This window comes from Phalangium opilio, unplaced genomic scaffold, assembly GCF_054372755.1.
Source record: "Phalangium opilio isolate 3A_F unplaced genomic scaffold, DU_Popi_V2 ptg000002l_1, whole genome shotgun sequence".
Lineage (NCBI taxonomy): Eukaryota > Metazoa > Arthropoda > Arachnida > Opiliones > Phalangiidae > Phalangium > Phalangium opilio.
Window position 1 is genome coordinate 8,433,861 of NW_028324144.1, and position 27,546 is coordinate 8,461,406.

General features: G+C 39.7%; 1 protein-coding gene across 1 annotated transcript; it reads right to left on the minus strand.

The window, feature by feature from the left end:
• Positions 1 to 12,493: 12,493 nt before the first annotated feature.
• LOC149718635 (uncharacterized) lies at positions 12,494 to 17,307 on the minus strand. The gene is made up of 3 exons (XM_089860955.1): positions 16,746 to 17,307; positions 15,412 to 16,656; positions 12,494 to 12,530 (listed from the first exon to the last, which is right to left on the minus strand). Exons 2-3 carry the CDS (start codon positions 16,047 to 16,049, stop codon positions 12,494 to 12,496), a joined length of 675 nt encoding a protein of 224 aa, XP_089717081.1. The 5' UTR covers positions 16,050 to 16,656; positions 16,746 to 17,307.
• Between the last annotated feature and the right edge of the window lie 10,239 nt (positions 17,308 to 27,546).

Here is a 27,546-nt window from a genome sequence, read left to right on the forward strand (position 1 = left end):
TCTTCGGGATACAAATATTCTTCGCCTAGGTTCTCTCGCTCACCAATTGCCGCTTTCCAAAATACACGTTCACATATTCCCCAAAGATGGCGTGGAACTCATTTCTTAATGTCACTGAAGGTTTGCCAAAATAAACTCTCGCGGCAATGGATTTCAAAGACATGGATGAACGAGATTCCCCATTGATTGTAAATAAATGAAGAGATGTTTAAATGGTAATAACTGAATGCTGTATGTGCCATAATATTTTTAATATCCACTTAAATACCAACGGCTAATTAGATAAAAAAATATTTGCCAAAAGTAACATTAGATAGATTGAAAAGTTACCTACCGATACCCGGAATTGAACTAGGATCCGTCGAACTCCATATTTATCAGACAGTACGCTACCAATCGATCTTACTTTACCTGTGGTCTATGCGTGTAAAACTATAGGAGATCTATTTTTCCAATAACTACTTTCTATACAATGTATGACGGAGGTGATTTTAGATTTTTTGGCAAAGGTAGTTTAAGTATAGTAAAGCATATATAAGACTCATTAGATTTCGTTGAGTCATAATTCCAAGAAAAATCCTTTTTATGCCAGAACTTTGAATTAACTAAAACGTGATTGTTTCCAAGGCTTGAATTTCAAGAAATTTTAATTTTATTTAAAGGTGTGGTTGTTAAGTTTTATTTCTCTATTCGTCAAAGTATTTCGCGCCAATGTTCCCTGCTTTCACGTGCAAAAGTGGTAGGCATGATAAACTACATAAATTACCTTTCACACTCCCTTTAAGAAGTCTGAAACAATATAAATACCGCCCCACAAACTGTAAAATATCCTCATTGCTTTCGCTTAATCTCTCTGCGAAAATTATTAATTTCTTCAAAATGGTAAGTAGTATCAGGAATGGCTAAAGGGGCTCCCGGTGTTCCCTTGATGGTGGAATCATATGGCGAGGCCTTATTTTTATTAAAAGTGTAGCTCCTCCCCCATCGTCTGCTTAGCCATCTCCTGAAGGCGGTAAATGTCTAGTCGTTTCAAACTAGGGACCGAGCGGATAGAGGGTGGAGTTAGCAGAAGAATTTTCACTTTTTTGGCAGCCAGTGAAAATATTTAAGCGGGAAATAATCGTATTTCGTCAGTCTATGACGTCGCTAACATAAAATAAGCCACTCCAGATGTTTCCAAGATCATTTCACGCCTACTATGATTTGACCTTAGCCATTCCAACTCCCCTCCATTCATTATTGGTAATAAAAAATATATAGGCCTATATAAATATTTTTGGTACTTTTTCTTAATACCCCATTTTTTACGTTATTTAGGCTCAAAGCTCCTGCAGTAATCCATGGGAAACTCTTCACCTTCAATTTAGTCAATCGGAAGAAATAGGAGTTAAGTTTCCCAGAGAAACCTCAGACGAGTTAATTAAAGCTTTAAAGTTAGCATCTCTAAATTAATTACCGCAAAATGCCTGCTGACCTAGTATGGTGGAAATCGAAAAAATAAATGAAAAGGGATGTCTGATAACGAAATACAGGGGCCAATCGCGCGATAAACAACTGGATTTGAAGGCCATTGATATACCGGAAGTCGTGGAACTAATATCGTGCATTTTGAAGAAGGTTACATTGAAGCAGTAAAATGTCTGAAGATGAACCACTTGACCTTTCTATTTTTAGACCAGAAAACTTTTATGAATTAGTTAAAGTAAATGTAGGAAATTTAATTGTTTATCTTAAGAATACAAAATTGTCTTTAAAAACCTTGATAAAATATGCGTAACGGAACTATTTGAAAAATTGAAACTCATATTTCAATCAATAATTGAGACTATTATCAACTCGGGTAGAGATTTAAGATTTATGGCATTGAATGAACTGACAGCTGATAGGCTTTTTGCTGCTATAAGCCAAGTTAGTCAATCAAATCGTATATTCATTTTAGACGGTGACATTAGCATTGATGCAATTTTTTAAAATCTGATATTCCAATATCTGGTATAGAAAATCAGTCAGAAATAGAGCGATGTTAATCATTATAACATTACACCGAAGCACTTTTTACCAATTTTAAACGATGATGATCTTTGCGTAGCTCGAAGCATAATGTGCGGAAAAATGGTGGCAGACTTAACCTATTTAAAACAACAAAAACTAGACAGATCTGGTTTCGACTATAACCGATACCGTAGAATACAGGCATCTGACAGACGACTACAGAGGGAAGAAGCCCTAAAACTTTACTATGAAGCAAACTTACCTGTAGGACCCGTTAGTATTGAACAGATTTCAGCTTTTCAAAATATCTTAGAACCCGAGTACAAAATTATAGTGTTTAGTGCTGAAAGAAATTTACACGGAAAAAAAATTCTTCTACTTGTATAGGTACACATATGCATGTTATTAAAAGTTTAGCATTTAGGGCCTCAAGAATGCAAGATGTAAAACCCTTTCGCTAGGAATGCAAGATGTTATACCCTTTCGCTAGGAATGCAAGATGTAAAACCCTTTCGTTGAGAATGCAAGATGTAATACCCTTTCGTTATAGGAATGTAAGATGTAAAACCCTTTTCTCTAGAAATGAATACAATGTATCTGTATTCAAAAGTATCCGACCCCACAGATAGAGAGGTACCCTACCCCCACGCCCCCATCCTCGACTCTTGAGACACATTTGAATTAACCGCCAAAGCTACCGAACGAGAACGAAACACACGAGGAGCGCAATAGGAAACGGGGAAAATCGTTATCTATTTAATTAGCACATAAATAAAAAGAAAATAAATGTAAAAACCTAAAAGAAAAAAAATCAGAAGTGTCCGACCCCACAGATAAAAATTCAAAAGTATCCGACCCCACAGATAGAGAGGTACCCTCCCCCAACGCCCCCATCCTCGACTCTTGAGACACATTTGAATTAACCGCCAAAGCTACCGAACGAGAACGAAACACACGAGGAGCGCAATAGAAAACAGGGAAAATCGTTATCTATTTAATTAGCACATAAACAAAATGGAAATAAATATAAAAACCCCAAACATACAAATTCATAAGTATCCGACCCCACAGATAAAAATTCAAAAGTATCCGACCCCACAGATTAAGAGGTACCCCACCCCACATCACCCTGACATTTTAGAGATAAAAATAAATAATAAAAAACTCGGGGTTTCTATCAAGTCTCTATAGCTCAGTGGTAGAATTTCCGTCTTCTACGTGAGCGACCCGGGTTCGAATCCCGGCCGCGATCTCAAAAAATTTTTAATTAAAATTAAATCTCTAACCGAGCCCAGTTACCCCTATGGGTGGGTTGTGGTAATATAAAGTTCCTTTTAAGCTAAAATCTGACGATAACGAAAGCGAAAACTCCGGCCACTACTGTTACTACTGTTACTACTGTTACTACTACTACTACTACTACTACTACAGCTCGGGTCAAACTAAGAGCCTATCGTATACTACGATGTGGCTAAAAATACACCCAGGCCTACTAGCTAACTGATAGAGAAAAAACAATGTATAAAGAATAAACTGGCCTACTGTTATGTAAATACGAGGTTACTACTACGATAACGTTTTATCAAAAGTAATATAAGAAACCTCCCTTCGGGAGGAAAGTATACAAAGGCGAATTTTTCCCGATACATCCTCGTACCGAGAATGTCCCCGCGCACTTATACGGCCGTAAACAAAGTTACAAAAATAGGGCCGGGCCGCGTAAAGCGTACGAATACATTCTCTGATCTCGCGATTGCGTCGGCTGCTTAAGTTAAGTCAATTTCACAGACTCATTGTAATTTTAAACTTTTCCAATGAAATAATTCATGCAGTATTTTTAGATTTTGATGATAATCAATCATTAATAAACAGGCAGTGACTCGATATAGGATTTTCATAGGTTTTTGCATAAAATTAAACCCTTACCTTGCCAAGGTATATGACTAACACTATACATAGATAGATTTTAAAATGGTGTTATTATCTATCTCGAAATTTTGTTCTTGTATTCATAATTTTCATCATCTTCTTGGCATCACAACAAACTAGATTTTCTTTTCGGAATAACCGTATATGAATATTTATTAGCAAAATCAGGAATCTTCTATTTCTTTACGACAGACGGCTAAGCAGACTACACTAGTTTGAAGCGCTTTTTCCTCTTTCCCTTTCCAACGACCATATCAAAGGACTAAGATCTACCGTACCTTGTCCATGAGCAATAGTGTCTGAATATGGTATTTGGCGGTTCGAGGATGTCTCGCGTGTTTTAACGTTATGCCTATGGCGCCTTGTATACTTCCCTCCCGTAGGGAGGTTTCTTATATTTCTTCTGGTTTTATGTATAAGTCAGAGTTGTCTGAGACGTCGAGTAATAAACTTAACTTAATTTTATCCACGTGTATTTATTCAACGACAGACACATAGGTTTAACCGAGTGTATAGGATAATATTACATGGTGTCAGAATTCCACGCGCCTACTCAAGACATCGTTCTCCTGCGTCTTCAACGATGGACGGATTAAAAACACCACCCGAGTTACGTCTGTCTGGCAACGCGGATCAGTCATGGAGGGTGTTCCGACAACGATTCGAGCTCTTTGAGAGAGCCACGTCACAAGGCGAGGGCCGATCCGACGCTCAGAAGCTCTCACTTCTCCTCCATGTTGCGGGACAGGAAGCAATAGACGTCTTCAACACGTTTGTCTTTGCCACGGAGGATCCCACCTACCAAGACACTGTCGCAAAGTTTGAAGCTTACTGCACACCGAAGCGTAACGAAACATACGAACGCTACGTTTTCCGAGGGAGGATGCAGAAAAAGGGGGAGAGTATCGAGCAATACGTCGTCGATTTACGTTTAAAAGCGAAATCTTGCAACTTTGGTGACCTTGAAGACTCGCTAATAAGAGACCAAATTGTGTACGGGGTGACAGACCAGAAAGTGCGTCGAACACTACTGGCTGAGGAAAACCTAACCCTGAAGAGAGCAGTGCAGTTATGTCAAGCGACAGAAACCATGCTCCATCAAATGCAGACCTGGACCGAGAGTACGACGAACGCGGTTTGCGTTGAGGCCATCACGGGGAAAGGTCCACGACGAAACGAGAGAGGCAACAGGCGGCGGCAACAACCAAGGTCACACAAACAGACGAGGGACAGTCAACCGCAACAAGGAACGTCTGGGTCCGTGAGAGTTAAAGATTGCAAGCGATGCAAGGGCACGCACGACCGTAACAAGTGTCCGGCCTACGGGAAGACCTGCCATAGTTGTCAGGGAAAAAACCACTTCGCTGACGCATGTTGGAAAGCGAAGATAGACGCGGTACAACAAGTAGAGTACAGCGACGACGACTTCATAATCGATGCAATCGAAACCCGGAATGAGAAGAGGGACTGGATAGTACCAGTTACGATAAATGGTATCTCAGTACCGTGCAAATTGGACACGGGAGCACAAGCGAATCTTCTGCCACTCGAATATCTAGAGAGAATGTCACCCAGACCCGTGAAGAGTACCACCGGAGTCCTAAACGCATATGGAGGCTCGAAGATTGAAACGTTCGGACAAATCAGCGTACTGGCTCAAGTCAAGGGGGCTACAGTGCACACCGAAATGATCCTGGTACAGAGAGGAGAAAGACCAATTTTGGGCCGAGAAACTTGTGTGGACCTGGGGTTGGTCCGACTGATCTACGAAGTGGTGGCGGAAAAGGAAGATAACAGAAAGTCAGAGCCCGAGGAGACAGGAGGCCGGAAATTTGGCGAGCAAATAGTTAAAGAATTCTCAGAAGTCTTCCACGGAATTGGCTGTTTAAAGACGGTATGTCACATAAAACTGAAAGACATGGCGGTTCCAGTTATCATACCACCCCGGAGAATACGATACGCACTAAGGGAGAAACTAAAGGCGGAGTTGGAAAGGCTGGACAAGTTGAAGGTGATTCGGAAGGTCGACGAACCAACGTCTTGGGTCAGCCCGTTGGTAATCAGAGAGAAACCAGACGGTACTCTACGGCTCTGCTTGGATCCGAAAACACTGAATGAGAATATTCAACGGGAGCATTATCAAATACCCACCAAAGAAGAGGTTGAAGCAGACTTACCGGGAGCAGAGTTCTTCACGAAACTAGACGCAGCATCAGGCTTCTATCAAATCCCACTGGATGAGCAAAGTCAATTGCTCACAACTTTCAACACTCCGTTCGGAAGATATTGCTTCAAGAGACTTCCGTTTGGCATAGCGTCCGCTCCAGAAATTTTCTTCAAGCACTTCAGCCAAATCTTTGACGGGGTGCCAAGCGCAAGACCAATACATGACGATGTCCTGGTGTGGGGTAGGTCGGTGGAGGAACACGATCGGAACCTCCGAGCAGCGTTGGTAAAGTTGAGAGCAGCTAAAGCGACGCTAAATGCCAAGAAGTGTGTATTCAGAGCAAGAGAGGTCACGTACATGGGAGAAATCATGTCCAAATGCGGAGTAAAACCTGATCCAAAGAAAGTAGAGGCGCTCTTGGAAATGCCAACCCCAACGTCGAAAGCAGAAGTGCAACGAGCGTTGGGCATAGTCAACTTCGTTGGAAAATACATTCCGAACCTCTCAGCACACACAGTCCACTTACGAAGTCTTAAGAACAAGGATGTAGACGACCAACAAATCCTGCCCGAACATCATAAAGAATGGAATCACATTAAAGAGGTCCTAACCAAGCAGCCAATACTGAGGTTCTACGATCCGGGAAAGTCTACGAAAATCTCAACCGACGCTTCAAAAGACGGTCTAGGAGCCGTGCTGATGCAGCTACACGGTGAAAGTTGGTGTCCGATAGCCTATGCCTCACGAACCATGACTGAGGCGGAAACAAGATACGCGCAAATTGAAAAGGAAAGTTTGGGGCTAGTCTTTGGCTGTCAGAAGTTCCATAACTACATCTACGGGTCCGGCTTCATCCTCGAAACTGACCACAAACCGCTGCTAGCTATGGCAAAGCGAACACTTGCTGAAGTCCCACCGCGACTGCAAAGGCTGTTTCTGAAATTGATGAAGTACCAGTACACGCTCACCTTCACACCAGGGAAAAGTCTAATTCTGGCAGATGCACTATCACGGGCAAGCATACCTCAGAAACCAGGAGAAGATGACAGAACGCACGAGGAAGTAGAGATCCACGTGAATGCGGTAGTCCAGTCTTTGCCAGTGAGCAAGTCAATGATGGATCGCTTAGTAGACGAAACCCGCAAGGACAAGGACCTCCAAGATCTGATACAACAAATACGAGAGGGCTGGAAAAAGAAGAGCTCGCGAACAAGCAGTTACGCAAGTGTACGAGAAGAGCTGACAGAAGCAAACGGACTAATACTAAAAGGCTCCAGGATAGTCGTTCCGACGGCCTTGAGGAAACGAATGTTGGAAATAATTCACGATGGCCATATGGGTATCGAAAAATGTCGAAGAAGGGCCCGTCAGTCTGTCTATTGGCCGAATATGAATGCTCAAGTAGAAGAACAATGCAAGAAATGCTCCACCTGCAACATGTACCAATACACGCAACAACAAGAACCTTACATGCTACGAGAAACACCAGACCGACCATGGGACCGGGTAGCCACGGATATTTTCCACAACGAAGGGAAAAACTTCCTGTTGGTCATAGATGCGTACTCGAGTTACATAGAAGTGGAAGAAATACAAACCACGTCAGCTAGAACGGTAGTCAGCGTTCTGAAACGAATCTTTGGACGGCACGGAATCCCACGTGAACTCTTGTCCGACAACATGCCGTTTCAGTCGCAAGAGTTTAACGACTTCGCGACGGAATATGACTTTATCAGCACGAAATCAAGTCCGAAGTATCCGCAATCAAACGGCCTAGCAGAGAAAGGTGTAGAGATTGCAAAACGCCTATTGAAGAAAGCCTTGGAATCGGGCGAAGACTGCCAGTTGGGGTTGCTGAGCTACAGGAATACGCCATTAGAAGGTGGAAAGTCCCCAGCGGAGCTGCTAATGGGAAGGTCCATTAGAACTCGTCTGCCGGAGTTGGAAACAAAAGTACGAGGGCGTAAACCTATCAAACAGGAGCAACAACTAAAAGGAAAGGAGCTGGGAAAACTAAAGCCAGGCGATGTGGTCAGAGTGCAGAACCAAGAAGGAGTTTGGAGGAACAGGGCAGTTGTACGACAGGCTGTAGCACCAAGATCGTATGAGATAGAATTAAAGAAAGGAGGAATATGGAGAAGAAACAGAAGACAACTAAGACGAGTTGACGAAAGACTTGACAGAGCCACAAGCAAACCGGAAAACCAAAGCATTGTGGACACATCTCTCATATATCGGGTGTCTAACGAAGAGCAAGGAGAGCTCCAGACGATAATTGACGACGGACCGAGACTACGAGCCTCGACACCAGAGGTAGCAACTAGGAGCAGGCCAAGGGTAGATGTAGCCCACGAGGATCTGACAACTCCAGAACGCAACACGGAAGCTCAGTCCTTAACAGATTCAACACCGGAGGTGCAGATAAGCAAAGCTCCAAGAGAAGCTAGAAGCAAGAAAGACGAACAGATCGGAATACCAGTCAGAAGGTCGCAACGGCAACGGAAGCCGCCACGCAGGCTAAATCACTACAGCTTCGAAGATGTAGACTATTAAAATACAACCCAAAATGTTAAAGTTAAGATAGGAAAGTCTGGCTGAAAGGAAAGATGTAACGATAGCTAAAGCAGCTTAAAAAATACACCCAGGCCTACTAGCTAACTGATAGAGAAAAAACAATGTATAAAGAATAAACTGGCCTACTGTTATGTAAATACGAGGTTACTACTACGATAACGTTTTATGTATAAGTCAGAGTTGTCTGAGACGTCGAGTAATAAACTTAACTTAATTTTATCCACGTGTATTTATTCAACGACAGACACATAGGTTTAACCGAGTGTATAGGATAATATTACAAAGGCTACTTGGTAAGTTCTGTACTGTGTCCGCCTACTTAACCTAGCCTCCTGGGGTAAATGGTATCAATCTTCCTGGTCTATAGACTATTTTATAATACTATCCTTAAATCTCGATGCAAAAGAAATAATAATAAAACAAGTTGGGAAAATCAAAATATTACCTCTCCGTGTCGAGAAGATTAAATAACCTTAAGTACCCAATGAAAACGTCGACCTTTTTGCCATCATCCATTCCCGCGCTTTGCGCTTCCGCATTTCATCCTTACTCTCAACATTATCGTCCTCCGTTTTACATACAAAAATCAAATACTCACAAAAAGAAGCGGCAAAAACCTGCTGGCTCTTTACAACCACTTAATTTGACTTACTATCCAACTTCCAAACACAAATATTTATTGGTAGATAAATTGACAACCTACAAGCAAAGAAAAATTCTCAAGTATGGCTCCCGCAAATTTAAAATGTCTATTTTCAACTAGGTGGGCGTATCTGATTAGATTTAAAATATATATTTTTGAAATTTTTGGTCTGACTGTTATCTACACCTAGATGGTTTTCAGTGAAACAAACAAGGAGCATAAACACAATAGTGGAAGCTTCAGTCTTATTTAAAACATGTAAAACCATTATCATCTCTGCAAATTGCTTACACATGTCTTTTTTAGCAATGCCTAACCGTTTGGATTTTTCTAAAGCAATCTTAGCACCAAAAATATTTTTGATACAAAATAAATGTTTTATATTCTTATTAAGACTAAAACAAGAGGATAAAAAAGGTCTGTCCTCTTGTAATTTTTTAAGCTTTTATCATGATCACCCTATACAACAGTAACAAGGAGTATAAACCCATTAGTGGAAGCAGTATTTTTTTTCCGAAACCATCTCGTTTATGTTTATTCTCTCTAGACTTCGCTAAAAACTTATTAGTCCTAGGTAAAATATTAATAGACAGGCAAGGATTCATACCATTAAAGAAGGAGCGCAATATCATCCATATTTTTATTTCATATACAGAGAAAATTAATTATTATGTTTCTGAGAGGAGCTTCCCATTTTGGTTGTTTTGAAAAATATATCGCAATGCACGGGCCTTGATAGATATAGGAGGCAATGAATGAAATATATCACAATGCACGGGCCTTGATAGATATAGGAGGCAATTTAAGGCTCGTTTACATGTGCGCGAGAATTAAGCTTAAAGGGTATGAGAATTTACAATTTCATATCATATTTTAGCACGAAAGTGGTATTATATTACACTTTCAAGTCTCTACTTTCAAAATATAATGTTTTTAATATAATTGAACCAAAGTTTCTATTTTTAAAATCCATTGGAAAATCACGAAAACTCAGTTTCGATATATAAATAATTTTGTCTTGTCAGCTTGTTCGGTTGGTTTATGACATCACTATGACGTTGAGAAAAAAAGCGCGGGAAAGCTATACGCGGCTTACGCGCGAGCGCGAGCTTAGCCGAGCTATACGCGTCTCGAGCTCTGTCCGCGGAGAGAGTGGCACCATCTCGCGTGCGTGACGTCAAAAACAAGAAAACGATGTAGCCTTTCTTAAAAACTTTTAAAAAGTGGATTTTAAATAATTTCATATGAAGCATTTTCAAATGCATATTGCCAAATAACTAGAAATCGGAGAATTAAAAGCTTGATATATTTGAATTCACAGTAATTAATTCTATCTTTTGCTATATAAATCAGAGGTTTTTCAAACGAAGCTTCTCATACCCTTTAAAGCGGAGAGTAGAAGTTGAAAGTCGAATCTTTTTCTCGCGCCTAAATAAATCGCGTCTGCAAAAAGCGTTTGTTCCCGCTGCTCCACCCGCTCGTTCGTTTACATACGAGCTGGGCGGTAGCATGAGCCGATATTGCAGAGTTGCTTTTCAGTCAGAAGTAAACAACTAAAATGGCGTCGACTGTCGTTAGTTTGCTTCTGCTTAAAAAGAAACTATTGCTTTTGAAAAACATTCGACATTTTAACAAATAAAACTAGAAAATTAGAATGAAACGTCGTTGGTGGGTACATCCTATGTGGAGAAAGAGAAACAAATTAGGCTATTTTCGCACTTTGGAACGTTATTTGATATAATTTGTCAAGATACGTATATTTTCTCTACTTGAGCTTGAGAATAATTTTGATTTAATTGTCTAGCTTGAAAGGATGAGGCAATGTGATTACACGTATTTCAAAAATTTTATCTTGTTCTTGTCTTTCTTTTAAAGATATTCTCAATGGTGGTGCCTAGGCCTATTTTGCGAGATAAACTAGTGCAAAAATATCTAACGATATTCGGTCCTTCGGTATTATTGGCTTGGAAAATCACGTGACTCTTTGCGACAAGCAAACATGAGCTGAAAAATCTACCACGGCAGATCGGAGCTTTTTCGAAAAACCCGCTTCATCTATGAGCAACAAGCGCGACTTAAAAAGTTCTCGCTTGTTTGTAAACGGTACGCCTAGGGAACGCAAACCCCAATACGCCTCATCTCTCAGCTTTACGCTTCGACTTTTTTCATTTCTCGCGCACATGTAAACGAGCCTTTAGAAGCCAGTGTAAGTGCAGACTGGTGTCATTGTGGGATTGACAAAGAACAGAAGATGATGGTTTTGGAAGCCAGAAAAGTACCAGACTGGTGTTCATGTGGGATGGACGAAGACCAAACATGGTGGTGTGAGAACTCAAGTATAGAGTAGCCAACGCAGAGAAATACAATTTTGCAAATTTCTGTGAACTGTCAATGCGGTTTGGAAATTGGGAACACGTTTGCTCCGATACGCAAACTGCGAACGCGGTCACGTGGGTGTAACAACGGGCAGACAGACACACAGACACGGCCGTTACAGAACCTCTCCTGGACTACGTCACACGGAGAGGTAAAAACATTCCTTTGAAAGGATGGACAATGAATTCCAAAATTGCGCAATTCGGTTAGAGATGAATGCAGTATATTTTATTAAAAAGGTGGCAGTCGGAATTTTTCTATATAAGACATACCTCAAGTATTGAACAGTAGGCACGCACACACGTCTTCAAATCAATTTTTCAAATACTTATTTCTATTATATAAGTTAGAAACGTCAAGTATTTCCTTCTCAATTAAATGGAGTTTCATTCTTAACTTTTCTATTCAATCCCCAATAAGATTACATAAACGAAAAAAAACCTTTTGGTCGCATTTTGTTCAACTGTTGCCTACGGCATCAGAAATCACATGATACTGAAAATCTATGAAACTACGCAAGGTGTTCGGAGTAGGACAAAAGTCGATAAAGGACACCCTAAACAAGTTATAACTGGACTGTTTTACGGTTGACCACTTGATTAAATTAGAAATCATTGTCTTTAAGCTTACTACTTAAATTTAACTTCTAAACGGTGTTCCTTAAGTCAAAATCGGTTATATCGGTTACATTTTGGACTCAGAATTGATTTGCCATAGCCACACCAAACTCCCCAATGTACTTCGGTACTATTTAGTATAAACAAGATTTACGGTAAACCCTTGGGGTAAATTAACATGACGTACTCCATATTTTAAAAGGGCGGCAAAGCCATGCAAGTTTCTTTGCTGCTAGTTAAAAATAAGTTCTTTGATTCAACCAGCCCTTATCTTAATTAATCAAAAATGCCTTGATTACAACAAGACTTAAAAAAGTATCGATAAGACTGAGGTTATCACTTGATCAGATATTAATTTTCCTTTTTAATTGAAACTTAAAGGCATGCTTAAGAAAAAACGTTCCATTACCGTTTTCCGTTGAAATAACTTATTTTACAGGTAATCAATTTCAAAAGTTTACTTGTCTCGGGTTTTCGGGCACAATTCCATTCCCCCAAAACATTTTATCATTACATTAATTACTTTTGAGAGAGTACGTGTATGACATTGAGTTTTAAAAGGTTCCCCCCATTTGTGCCCGGCATGTTTCGCAGTGGAACATTTTAAACAATGGCGGAAAATTCAGTAGGCACAGTTAGATTTTTACTCGTGGTTATACAAAATGATGTAATGTCTGCACAGAAATAAAAGTGTTTAGAAACTAAACACTTGCCTAAACACGACAATGCAACAGATATTTTATCATGTTTAAAAACACTCATATTTAAGTAAGAATGGTGTTTGGGTTTGCAAAACCTTATATTTAGGTTCAAAATGTGTTGGTCGCTTGTCATATCTGGTATTTAAACATGTTTAAGGTGGTATATGTCATGTTATTATATTATAATGCTTAGTAACAAGACGTTTTTACACGATTATATGCCTAGTTGTTTAACATGTTTTCAGGATTACATGTTTAGGTTTTAAACATGACTAAAGGTTTTTAAGCTTAGCTTCCTATCATGTTTAAGGGTTTATATGCTTAGTTTTAAAGATATTTGCATGTTTATCTTGAAATATTTTGAATAATGTTACGACGTGCGTCGGTTTAAATACATGGGTTGAAATAATTCCTGCGAAATAAGATACATTGTTTTCAGAATAACCCGTGCCGCTTCTAGTGGGTAAACAGAAAATTTCCATTGAACTTCAAATTAGCTTTATTTAAACACTTCAGTAGCATTGCGCCGAATCCCATTCGACCGTAAAACCCTCACTTTGGCGGATTTACGATGCTGTCCAATGGGACAATCCCGTTACACCAAAAAACCTGCACTTTGGGTTTTTCCCGATGGAATGTAAATTAAATTAGCTTAAAACAATTTCCGGCCTACGTAAAATGAACACTAGATCCAAACATTTTCTAAATTATTATTTTAGAACTAAGGATTATAAGAACGAAATAGTAATAAATCAGCAAAATATGACATAATAAAACCAAATGCTAATATTGATTTAATTTTTATGTTATATTCTTTATGAAAATTCTTTAAGCCAGCCGTTTTACTTTACTTGAAGTGTATAACCGCCCCAAAGAGGAAGAGACGTACTTCTAACCAAGCCAAACCAAACCTAACCGAACAGTAACGTTTTGGAATAGGCATATTATTTGAGAAGTCAATGAAGATAAACATCAATATTTTGGAAAAGGCGTAACAGTGTTAAATGATTTATAAAATATTACTAACCTAACCTGGATTTGAAAAAAAAAAACCTTTTTTTGGACGAAAGTTTTTTTGTTTAATGCTTAACCCGAGTCCAATTTTCACTTTTTCAGTATACTATTATATTATACAGGGTGTTTCTGAAAAGTCCATCACAAATTAAGGGGCGTGTTTATGGGACCAAACTGAGCGGAAAGTACCAAAGAACATGGGGTGTACAACATTTTGTTACGGAGATATGGCCTTCCAAACATTCGCCCCTAAAACAAGGAAATATCCAAAAATGAGGAGTAACACTTAAGACCGACTAACCAGCTTGTTTAAAATTACTAGACAATTTCAATAGCCTTTAATCGAACAATTGATTTCTACCTTTACTAATCAGAAGCGTATAAATGAGTAGAAGTATGCCTACGGTGGTAATGTAAAATTAATCCCAAGTGACATGATGTTTCAAGATCTTCCCAGCACCAAGTAAAATGGTTCTGATTGAAGGGACTTTTATTAGCACAGCGTAAACAACGTTATTTTCAGGAATTAGTCCAAATGTCCACGGGCGGCATTACAAAAACGAGGCAGTCTTTCGAATGATACTTGGACATGTTGGAAGATCCCTGGCTTGTTCCTGTTATCTCAAACCGTAAAAAGCTACGCAAATCTTCATCATCACGGACAACACTCTTGTACGTTAGGTATGACCTTGAGAAAACCTAAAAGGACATCTCGAATGTATTTGAAAAACCCATCTCCAATTAAGGGGCGTGTTGTTTGTTTCCAACAGAGTAAACTCGCCCAGAGAACAATTACAATGCAGAGCCACGTTTCGGCGTTAATGGCCCACAAAGGTGGTCCCAAAAACAAGAACAAACTTTAATTTGTTTCGTTCAGTAAGTGTTTCATGTGTCATAGATAAAACGCCATGATTAATGCACGAAGAAAATGAATTTATTGACAAGTTTTAACATTTAATTGCAACTAGTTACAAAAATTGTTCAAAGTGTTCACCACCCGCGTTAAGGCACACATTAGCACGTCTTACAAATGATTCCCTTACACGTTGAAAAATGCCTGGAGTTTCGCGAATTGTTTGACAGCCGTGAATTATTCGTCGACGTAGCTCTTCAACATCGGGCACTTCAGTCTGATAAACTAAGTCTTTCAGGTGGCCCCAAAGAAAGAAATCACAAGGGTTCAGATCGGGTGATCGAGCAGGCCACTCCACAGGTCCACCTCGACCTAACCACCGCAAAGGGAAGGTCGCGTTAAGATAATTTCGGACCGCGATGCTGAAATGTGGTGGTGCACCATCGTGCATGAACCACATTCTGTTTACCAAACCTAAGGGTACGTCTTCGAGTAGTTCCGGTAAATCGTCCCGTAAGAACTGCAAGTAAGCCACACCGTTTAACCTGGGCTCTAGGAAATATGGCCCAATTAAATTGTCACCCACAATACCACACCACACGTTTAAACTGAATTGTACTTGGTGACTTCTAACGCAAGTTGCGTGGGGGTTTAGCTGGGACCATTGATGTTTATTATGTAAGTTAATAATACCATCCCGTGAAAAGTTAGCTTCGTCAGTAACCAACAAATCCCGTGGGAAATCGATATCGTTTACTTTAGCCAGAAACCACTGACAAAACGCCGTGCGTCGTGGGTAGTCCGCTGGATTCAAACCTTGAACTTTTTGAACATGGAAAGGATGAAACCGGTGGCTTCTGAGGATTTTCCACACGAGCGTGTGGTTTACGCCTAATCGGCGACCAACTTGGCGGGTACTTGATTCAGGCTCGTCCTCGAAAATGGTGAGAACTTCGTCTTCTACGGCCTCTGGGATGGCTCTCGCTCTAGGTTGAGGTCCAGCCGGTTGGATTCGTCCATCTTGCCTCAAACGTCTGTCCACAGCCTCGAACGTCAGTCGATTTGGTAGTCGCCTCTGCGGAAATCTTTCCTGATACAAGCGTACAGCTGCAGCGGCATTCCCCTCGGCTAGTCCATACATTAGGTGCATATCCGCATATTCGGCATTTGTGAAGAAAGGCATTGTAACAGACTTCGTTGAATTATGAGTTTAATAAAACAAACACATGTACGTGAAACCTCTTTTATTCCTTTCTTAAAAAACATAGTGCTCTGTTTTAGTGCTCTGTTTTTTAAGAATAGGCGAAGTTCTCACTATTTTCGAGGACGATCCAAAAACAAGCAGCCGCCAATTGGTTTGCTGATTAAGAAAAAACCACACGCAACTTGCGTTAGAATTCACAAAGTACAATTCAGCTTAAACGTGTGGTGTAGTATTGTGGGTGACAATTTAATTGGGCCATATTTCCTAGAGCCCAGGTTAAACGGTGTGGCTTACTTGTAGTTCTTACGGGACGATTTACCAGAACTACTCGAAGACGTACCCTTAGGTTTAATAAACAGAATGTGGTTCATGCACGATGGTGCACCACCACATTTCAGCATCGCGGTCCGAAAACTTGTCAATAACATTTTCTTTGTGCATTAATCATGGCGTTTTATCTATGACACATGAAATACTTACTGAACGAAACAAATTAAAGTTTGTTCTTTTGTTTGGGACCACCTTTGTGGGCCATTAACGCCGAAACGTGGCTCTGCATTGTAATTGTTCTCTGGGCGAGTTTACTCTGTTGGAAACAAACAACACGCCCCTTAATTGGAGATGGGTTTTTCAAATACATTCGAGATGTCCTTTTAGGTTTTCTCAAGGTCATACCTAACGTACAAGAGTGTTGTCCGTGATGATGAAGATTTGCGTAGCTTTTTACGGTTTGAGATAACAGGAACAAGCCAGGGATCTTCCAACATGTCCAAGTATCATTCGAAAGACTGCCTCGTTTTTGTAATGCCGCCCGTGGACATTTGGACTAATTCCTGAAAATAACGTTGTTTACGCTGTGCTAATAAAAGTCCCTTCAATCAGAACCATTTTACTTGGTGCTGGGAAGATCTTGAAACATCATGTCACTTGGGATTAATTTTACATTACCACCGTAGGCATACTTCTACTCATTTATACGCTTCTGATTAGTAAAGGTAGAAATCAATTGTTCGATTAAAGGCTATTGAAATTGTCTAGTAATTTTAAACAAGCTGGTTAGTCGGTCTTTAGTGTTACTCCTCATTTTTGGATATTTCCTTGTTTTAGGGGCGAATGTTTGGAAGGCCATATCTCCGTAACAAAATGTTGTACACCCCATGTTCTTTGGTACTTTCCGCTCAGTTTGGTCCCATAAACACGCCCCTTAATTTGTGATGGACTTTTCAGAAACACCCTGTATATTTAGAAAACTTCCCGAGGTCGTTTTTTATTATCGTCTTGTTGCATAGTTGTCAAATAGTGGCGCTTCCAAGGCAGTAAGAATGTATTGAAAACGCTAGGACTTTTGAGGTCTCTAAATTCATTAGAAACTTTGGCGGGATTCGGTCTAATGGCATTCTGCGCAATGGGAATATACCAATTTAAACAAATCTAGCCGACCTGTTGGAAATGTTGTTCTATTATTCAAGCCAAGAAAGCTTATTTATTCTTCATGTCGAACCATCACTTTAAACAGATATTTTGCTCAAAATTTGAGTAAAGGAAGTCCCTTTTCTCAATATAAAATGAAAGTCATTGTGGCTTACATTATTAATATCAGACATGGGCGAACCATCCGCCTCTCCCACTCCCACTCCTCAAAGTTTTTTAGCGGGGAACGAGTAGCTCACTCCAAGAGGTTTTCCATAGTAGGCCTTTCCAGTAAACCTCGCTCCTTTCCCAAATGTATACCCACAAAACTGGGAAGCTCCACTCCTTTCCCTAACAAAACATCATTGTAACTTTCACGCCTCTCACCAGTATTTAATTCAAGACTAAAGGTTTTTCACTCCTCTCACTGCTCATTTTATCTCGTAGTTTTAATAAACCTCCTCTCATCTCAATTAAGATAAAATTGAACATGTTTCACTCCTCTCACCGCTCATTTTCTCTCGTAGTTTTATTAAACCTCCTCTCATCTCAATTAAGATTAAGTTTTCCACTCCTCTCACTATACTCATTTTATTTCATAGTTTTATTATATCTCATCTTATTCTCAATTAAGATAAATTACCGTTAAGATAAATTCGATTAAAACCTAGGCCTAGCACAACTTCCGTGTCACTGTAATAATTGTGGCAACACTCATTGCAACATAAAATATATATACTTTTTATAACTTCTGCTTTTGAGCTTCATTATTTGTTGAATCAGAATCAGAACTTGTAGTGTAAAGCACCGACTACTTATTTTGTCCAGAAACGTCCGGAAATCAGTGATTCTTGAACGATTAGCTTACCTGAAGACGATGCCCCTCAAGTTCTACCTTGGTTTCGATAAGGTCCTACACTAAAGCGAACTTTGTTTCTAGATTTATTTTCTAATTTTGGCATTTAAAACTAAGTTTATTAAGTACCATCCAATAAAAAAAGAGAGCGCGTCAAGGCACACCACGGGTGAGAGCTGCGGAAACTGTCAGTGTCATAATTTTCTTTCCTAAACTTTCAGCTTAACTCTCACACTTCGTTTATTCTATTGAATCTTGTATACCAGCGTTTCCCACACTACCAGCCTAGCAACGTTCCTCGAAAATCTCAACGTTTTGGCTCAGCCAATAAGCATTCGTATTTCACTAGGCTACGTGACTGTAGCCTGTCAAATACAATTTGTGTTTACAGCATGTTCAAACCTAGAGAGCCGTGTCTCCACCTCAATGAATCACTAACCTTCGCCTTGGCTTACAAATAAACCCCCGTTACTATTTCAAAGCGCAGTCATGTTTCTCTATTTCCCTCCCTAGTCTCCCTAACCCCCATCCAGTAACAGTGGAAAGTTTTTGATTTTCTCTCCTCTCCAAAAGCGTAGCTTAAAGGAGAGAACCCCCTCTCCCAAAACATTTTTCGTCCCACTCACCTCTCACACTCACGAGCCATTGCTAAACGTATGCCTTTCAAACTCACCCCCTTTTACACCCCTTCTACGCCGCCCGTAAAAACTCGCGCTCTTTTAAAATTTGTGTTTCGAATTGGCCAAGAGGTTCACTCCAATGTTTCATGATATTATAACGTTGCACTCATTTTTTGCCTATAGTTTTGTTTAAGGCCTACCACTCCCACTCACCCTCCACTCACAATAGTATAATTTCTGATTATCTCCTCTCAAAACGCTCATTTCGCTCCAAAAGGAGAGGAGAGCGCCCATGTCTGGAACTTACTAGCGGCTTCCAGTAATGGAAATTTAGAGATCGTCAAGCTTTTAGTAGAAAAGGGAGCTAAAATTGACACGACGGACAGATTTGGAATAACACCGCTATTTTTCGCTTGCGTTAGTGGAAATTTAGATGTCGTTAAATTCTTATTGGAAAAGGGAGCTAAAGTTGAAACGACTGACAACATAGGACAAACACCGCTATTTTTTGCTTGCGTTAGTGGAAATTTAGATGTCATCAAATTATTAGTAGAAAAGGGAGCTAAAGTTGAAACGGCTAACATATTTGGACGAACACCAATTTTTTGGGCTTGCAGAACTGGAAATTTAGATGTCATTAAATTCTTTGTGGAAAAGGGAGCTAAAGTTGAAACGACTGACATGCTTGGAGAAACACCGTTTTTCGAGGCTTGCAAAAAAGGAAATTTAGTTGTCGTCAAATTCTTTGTGGAAAAGGGAGCTAAAGTTGAAACGACTGACATGTTTGGAGAAACACCGTTTTTCGAGGCTTGCAGAACTGGAAATTTAGATGTCCTCAATTTCCTAGTAGAAAAGGGAGCCAGAATTAAAGTGGCGGACAAACTGGGTGAAATACCGTTATTAGCGGCTTCCAGATCTGGAAATTCAGATGTGGTTAAATTCTTAGTAGAAAATGGAGCTCAAATTGAAACAGCGGGCAATTCTAGAAGAACGCCATTGTTAGAAGCTTCAGCTAACGGGCGTTTAGATGTCGTCAAATTCTTAGTGGAAAATGGAGCGCAAGTTAGACACGCGGATAAATTAGGCCGAACGCCCTTATCGGAGGCTATACGCTTTGGACATTTGGAAGTTGTTCGATTCTTACTCGATAATGGTGCCGGTATTGGCGCGATTGACCAACTCGATTTGAACGCGATAGAAAACGAAGAAATTAAAAATATGTTATCGGAGCACAAAGCAAAAATAGCTCGTTCTAAGAATAAAGACGAAGCGGAAGCCCAATTCCAGTCGCTTATTGCGCAGAAAAATGATGAGATTAAGCAAATGCGAGAAAAAATAGAGGAACTGAAGTTGCAATTGAGTGTCCGAAATGACCAAGGAGAATGTAATACCACGTCATGACTTGTCGAAAATCATTAGCTTTCAGATATAATTACTTACAACACACTATACCATTTAATACTTTTATTAACGTGCAGTGCAGTTTTCAATTTTTGGTTTTATTTTTATGGTTTCAATTCAATTTACTTTTGGTTTACCGTTATTGAATTCTTATGTTTTTTATTGGTATTACATCTATGAATCATGCTAAAAGAAGTTGTTTTAATGGTGCAAGCCTTGAAAACTGTAGCAATAAACTTACGCGTCCTTTTTCTTATCATTGCTTGTAATTACGAATAAAAACTTTATACTTCATTAGTAATACTTTTAGTGAGTTTCGTGCTGCAAGGAGATTCTGTCTAACGGCTGGGATTTGAAACCTGCCGATGGGGCCTGCTTATATCTGGGATGTAAAGTCCTTTAAATTTTCAGAAAATACCATGTCTTTTCATCTGGAACAGGAACCATGTGGAATTACTACACCTGTAAAAGTGTTTCACACTGTAGTTCTATCAATATTTACCAGAAAAGAATAATGACTTTTCCTTTTTTAAAAAAGGTGAAAACTAGTGTATATTTCAAATAGAAAATGCTTTGCCTTTGTAAATTTGTACCATATACAGTTTAATCAAACGCGCAAAATCAAATAACACGCTTCTGTTTACGAGCATTATGTAAATCGTACTTCTAAGGGAGAATGAAATGAGCAAACCACTATTTTTCAAAAGCTTTAATTAGCAAAATAACATAATTTGAAGTCATGAACAAAATGTTTATAAAAACTTGTTATCACTCAGTCAGGATTTTCACTTTTATCAGAAGTAAGATGAGACTAGAAGTATTGAGCTAACCAAATTCTTCACTCGGCGAAAGTGAATATTCTTGATAACACACCAAAGGTTGGCCCTCTGGTAGCGGTTTCTGAATTTTCCCTCCAAAATGTGAGACGCTCGTGGCGGTAGACGGCCGAACTAGATTCAAGCACCCGCGTCCGTGTTCCGCGGCTTTAGGTTGAGGGGAAGGCGGAAGGGGGTAGGAAATTGTTTTGGAACTCGACCAATTTTTTTTCTCTCTAGTGTAGGCGCGATGGAAGCGGCATAAAATCCTCAAATTTGTTCACTAGTGCCAGGATCTATTACCAATGCTAGAGCTCTTTACTTCTAGTCTCATTTCACTTCTGCTTTTATGTATAGATGTAGAAAACGATGAAAACACTGCCATTTAATTCTCACAATTTTGCAGCAAGGCTTCCGTGTAAGGGGCCTGGGTTTTTAGCGCAAAGAGAAGTCGAGTCCTACGCCCATTCCCTTATACCTTGCTAACTGCGAGGAGCTCCCATTCTCTACCACTAATAAAAAGGAGAAAATGGGGCGTAAGAGCTCTTGAGAACGAAATGCCAATTAAAAAGGGTTGCTGCTATTTTTCCGATTAATCGGTTTGAGGTAATTTTAACGATTTTTACAGATTAATCGGTTCGAGGTTATTTTAACGATTTTTACCGATAAATCAGTTCGATGTTATTTTAAGGCTTTTTACCGATTTATCGGTAAAAGTCGGTTGATAATCGGTTTCATTGGGTAAAATAATCGGTTAAAATCGGTAACGGTTCTGGTAAAATTTCGATATCGGTACCTCTATCGACATCGGTTTATTTACGATATCAACCTATAACGACCCCCATCAACGGCAATCAAGTCCTACCCTCACATTCCCAAAAATCCCCATTGAACTTGAGTGACCCTAACAAACGAACTGACAAATCAACTTAAAAATAAAAGATTGAAACAATTATATCTATTGACTCCTTTGAATCAACTTTATAGGTATAGAACTCCAAAAGAACACAGTTCAGCGGCTATGATACAACTTTGTATTAGTAAAGCTTGATTCTGAAAGTAGCCATCTGTAGCTGTGTAAAAATGACAGAAAACGCTATTTTTGGTTGGTATCAGTGAATGTAGCCACCTTTCGGTGGAAATATAAATATATAAATAGTGATCTTGTTGGTATAACCAGAGCATAACACGTTACTTACGAGCTAAGGGACGAAGCTAAATTCGGTTTTGAAAACACCGTGGGGTTCGAAAACGAGCCTAAAGGAAAATAAAATTTGACTTGTGAGGGGACCCTTGGAAAATTTAATGGAAATTACGTCAGGAAGAGGTAGGAAAAAAATTTATTTTATAAAAGGGCTTTTAGCGCTTCCTAGGATAAAACAGAGAGAATTTATAATAGGGAGTGGAAACTGAGGAATATTATGTAGCTCAAAAATCACGTGATCAACAAAACTGGCCAGGTCTATTTCCGGTACTATTTTTTGTGGCCCCTCTCTCTAGGGTGGGTCTAGAATGTTACGGGAGGGTCTCTAGAGGAGATGGACACTACCTTTTTAGGGAAAGGGAAACGTCCGACTTAAAATAACTCCAAATGGCGCCAGTCGCACTAGAAATCGCGAACCCTTATTGGGTAATTGTACAACCCACAGTGATTGAGGGCAAAATTTAAAATTAAAGGAGAGTCATGTGACCGGGAATTTACCTGGCCAGTTTTAGCGTCGCAGCCTACTTGTTTGAGCTACATTGTATTTAGCACTGTCAAGGGCAAGAGCTTCCACTCCCAATTATAAATTCTCTCTGGATAAAATCTCCAAGGCTATGACATGTAGCTGGGAGCAAGGAGCGGCAAAAGCGCGTTCTACCCGATCTTTCTGGTTAAGTAAACGAACGCGCCCAAGTTCATCTGATAACAAGTTGGAAAACCCAAAATCTTACCTCTCCGAGTCAAGAGGAGGACTACTACTATAAACTTTTTAACCTTGGTGCGCTTGTGGAATTTTGTCCCATGTCAAGACGAGGTTTATGAGTTGATTGCTGAGGATTTAGTACCAAAAAGTCAGGACATACATGGGGTTTATACATTTCCGTCGGCGCAGTCTCATGATACAAAAAGACTACAGCGCTTGCGCCAAAAAGCGAGGTAAAAGTCAAAAGTTTTACCCCCGTGTCTTACCCTCTTAGTTCCATCGAAATTCTCTATTGCGAATTACCATGTTTACAGGTTCTGCGCTGCTTGTGGATGAATATTTTCCAATCAATATGTTTGTGATATCTATAACAGCGTATGAACAAAATATCTTTTCATTCAAGTTCAATGTAGGGTTAAGTTTTTTCTTCCCTCCCTTATTCTTGATTCTGCAGATTGCCGATAGGGGTTAGGGTTAGATGGGGAATATTCGCTAATCACGTTAAGGACGTCCCAAAAATGCTGGGCCTCCTTCGAGTCCCTCTTAAATCATCTAATGTCCCTGGTTTCATAATGAATTCGTTCAACGTTGCATAAGTCATACTCCCTTTTCAGTTCGATTGAGACCGGTCATATTCCCTTATAAACGTATCTCGTTTCAATCCTTGGAAATATTATATGATATACGCAACTCTTTCGATATATTAAAAATTTCCTAGTATTTAGTTTTCAGTAATTCTTCGTATCTTATCAATTAAAGGAAAAACTCATCGTTTAATTTTTCGTTTTATCAAAATGAAAGACCACAATAAGTAATGAATATTCACTAACAATATTAAAGTGGATACCAACAAGAGCGTACGCGCGTTAGGCTTCAGTGTGATGAAGCTAAGCCGGGGACCCGTCACGTGGTACAAGCTGACCACGAACAAGACAGCTGGTTGTAATATTAACTTCATCCCGTATAATTTTACGTAACAACCTCGAATTCATGTAATTGTTGCTGAGCTATTTTCTCCGGCTATCTATATCGCGAGTGTTTTCGTTGGTTTTGGAACGCCTTGCACAGGTCAAAGCTACATAGAGCCACTCCTGCTATTTTCTCCTGATTGTTGGTATCGTCTTCCCAGCGTTTCCCGGGATATTTTTAAGGGAGTAGAAACCGTGGGGGGGGGGGTTATTCATAAAGCTAAAATGTTACGCATCTGGAATAGGACGACCTTTATAGAGGCTTAATGGCTAGGGGTTCACCTCCGTCCCAAGCTTGAGTAAGTGAACCAAAGGACTTGCAAAACCTTGAAGGACTTGCGCTCAACAACTCACCAAAGTTTCGTAACAATCCGAAGAATTGTATAGAAACTCGTAAGGAAAAATCAAAGTAACATACAAACGTTAAGTTTTAATATTGTAGACGAATACATATGCGCCAATTTAAACTATTCGTTGTTGGATACACTCTTTCAAATGAAGGGACGCGTTTTTCCTTTAAAATTAAGCTATGATTGCCACGTTGAACGTTTCAGTGTCGTTTTACCCTTTATCTGATATAAACATATATATATGTAGTTAATCGCGAAGAAATTTGGCACAAACACCGCTGGAATTATAGAGACAAGTCGTGTGTCAAGCAGTTGGGAATAATTTCGTAGTTTTGGGATAAAGGTAAGAATTAAAATATCCAATGAAATGTTAAAAATAATAAGAGCAGTAAACGTGGCGTACCGTTACAGCAGTTCTCTCAAGAGCAGAAAAACAGGGATGCGAAAAACGAGTTGTTTATTATGGTGTAGGCTGGGTTATATGAACTAGAACTAAGTCAGATGGATAATAATAGGTTAGGTTTGGTTAATTATTTGAATCCCAATAGTTTTAGGTCAGGTTTTGTTACGTTAGGTCTGGTCAGCGTAAAGTTAATATTTTTGAACCCCAATAGGCCAGGTTAGGTTTGGTTAATTATTTGAGCCCCAATAGTGTTCAGCCAGGTTAGGTCCTCTAATGGAATCAAGGGCATTTTTAACCTTACTATCATAATGGGAATCATTAAATAACGCATGGTTTCACAATTCTAACGCAGGTATCGCCATCCGAAGTGTGCCACTTTGCAAAGGTTGCCTTTAGATGCAATGAAGGTTTTGTGGTTAATAGTATGGTTGTCAATTATAAACGACACTTTCTCTAATGGCTTCCAAGATTCGATAAATATCTTATTGTCCAATGGGGAAGACGTCAACAAGAGCGACAAAGATGGACGCACTCCTCTATTTCTGAGTCTAAGGGTATTTAGACATGGTCAAATTGTTGCTAGAAAAAGGAGCGAATGTTGAAGCAGCCGACAATGATGGACAAACGCCGTTATTCGCCGCTTCAGAAGGCGGACATTTCGACGTCGTGAAATTCCTAGTAGAAAACGGAGCTGAAATTGAAAGAGCGGACAATGACGGAAAAATACCGTTATTAGCGGCTTCCAGATTTGGACATTTAGATGTGGTTAAATTCTTAGTGGAAAAGGGAGCTAAAGTTGATAGGGCGGAGGAATTTGGACAAACGCCTTTATTCGCGGCTTCAGAAGGCGAACATTTCGACGTCGTGAAATTCCTGGTAGAAAACGGAGCAGAAATTGAAAGAGCGGACAATGACGGAAAAACACCGTTATTAGCGGCTTCCAGATTTGGACATTTAGATGTGGTTAAATTCTTAGTAGAAAAGGGAGCCAGAATTGAAGTGGCGGACAAACAGGGAGAAACACCGTTATTAGCGGCCTCCAGAAATGAACATTTAGAGATCGTCAAGCTTTTAGTAGAAAAGGGAGCTAAAATTGGCACGACGGACAGATTTGGAATAACACCGTTATTTTGGACTTGCAGGACTGGAAATTTAGATGTCGTTAGATTCTTATTAGAAAAAGGAGCTAAAGTTGAAACGACTGACAACCTAGGAAAAACACCGCTTTTTTTCGCTTGCGTTGGTGGAAATTTAGATGTCATCAAATTATTAGTAGAAAAGGGAGCTAAAGTTGAAACGGCTAACAAATTTGGACGAACACCGTTTTTTTGGGCTTGCAGAACTGGAAATTTAGATGTCGTTAAATTCTTTGTGGAAAAGGGAGCTAAAGTTGAAGCGACTGACATGTTTGGAGAAACACCGTTTTTCGAGGCTTGCAAAAAAGGAAATTTAGATGTCGTTAAATTCTTTGTGGAAAAGGGAGCTAAAGTTGAAAAGACTGACAAATTTGGAGAAACACCGTTTTTCGAGGCTTGCAAAAAAGGAAATTTAGATGTCGTCAAATTCCTAGTAGAAAACGGAGCTGAAATTGGAAGAGTGGACAATGACGGAAAAACAACGTTTTTAGCGGCTTGCAAAAATGGAAATTTAGATGTGGTTAAATTCTTAGTAGAAAAGGGAGACAGAATTGAAGTGGCGGACAAACGGGGAGAAATACCGTTACTAGCGGCTTCCAGATTTGGACATTTATACGTGGTTAAATTCTTAGTAGAAAAGGGAGCTAAAATGGAAACAGCGAACCGCCACGGAGAAACACCGTTATCGGAGGCTTCCAGATTTGGACATTTAGATGTGGTTAAATTCTTAGTGGAAAAGGGAGCTAAAGTTGAAAGGGCGGGCAATGATGGAGAAACACCTTTATTCGCGGCTTCAGAAGGCGGACATTTCGACGTCGTGAAATTCCTGGTAGAAAACGGAGCTGAAATTGAAAGAGCGGACTATGACGGAAAAACACCGTTATTAGCGGCTTCCAGACCTGGGCATTTAGATGTGGTTAAATTCTTAGTAGAAAAGGGAGCCAGAATTGAAGTGGCGGACAAACGGGGAGAAACACCGTTACTAGCGGCTTCCAGATTAGGACGTTTAGATGTGGTTAAATTCTTAGTAGAAAAGGGAGCTAAAATTGAAACAACGAACCGCCACGGAGAAACACCGTTATTGGAGGCTTCCAGATTTGGACATTTAGATGTGGTTAAATTCTTAGAAGAAAAGGGATCTAAAATTGAAATGGCGGACAAAATTGGACAAACACCGTTTTTAGAGGCTTGCGTAAGAGGAAATTTAGATGTCGTTAAATTCTTAGTAGAAAAGGGAGCTAAAGTTGAAATGGCTGACAGATTTAGACAAACACCGTTTTTTTATGCTTGCGTTAGTGGAAATTTAGATGTCGTCAAATTCTTAGTAGAAAAGGGAGCTAAAGTTGAAACGGTTAACATATTTGGACAAACACCGTTTTTTTATGCTTGCGTTAGTGGAAATTTAGATGTCGTCAAATTCTTAGTAGAAAAGGGAGCTAAAGTTGAAACGGTTAACATATTTGGACAAACACCATTTTTTTGGGCTTGCAGAAGTGGAGATTTAGATGTCATTAAATTCTTAGTAGAAAAGGGAGCTAAAGTTGAAAAGACTGACAAATTTGGACAAACACCGTTTTTCGAGGCTTGCAAAAAGGGAAATTTAGATGTGG

Coding starts and splice junctions, on each gene's coding strand:
- LOC149718635 (XM_089860955.1), bottom strand. CDS start 16,049: ATGCCTTTCTTCACAAATGCCGAATATGCGGATATGCACCTAATGTAT. Junction 12,531..15,411: donor CCATATTTCCTAGAGCCCAG/GTTAAACGGTGT, acceptor ATTTTTAACTAG/CAGCAAAGAAACTTGCATGG.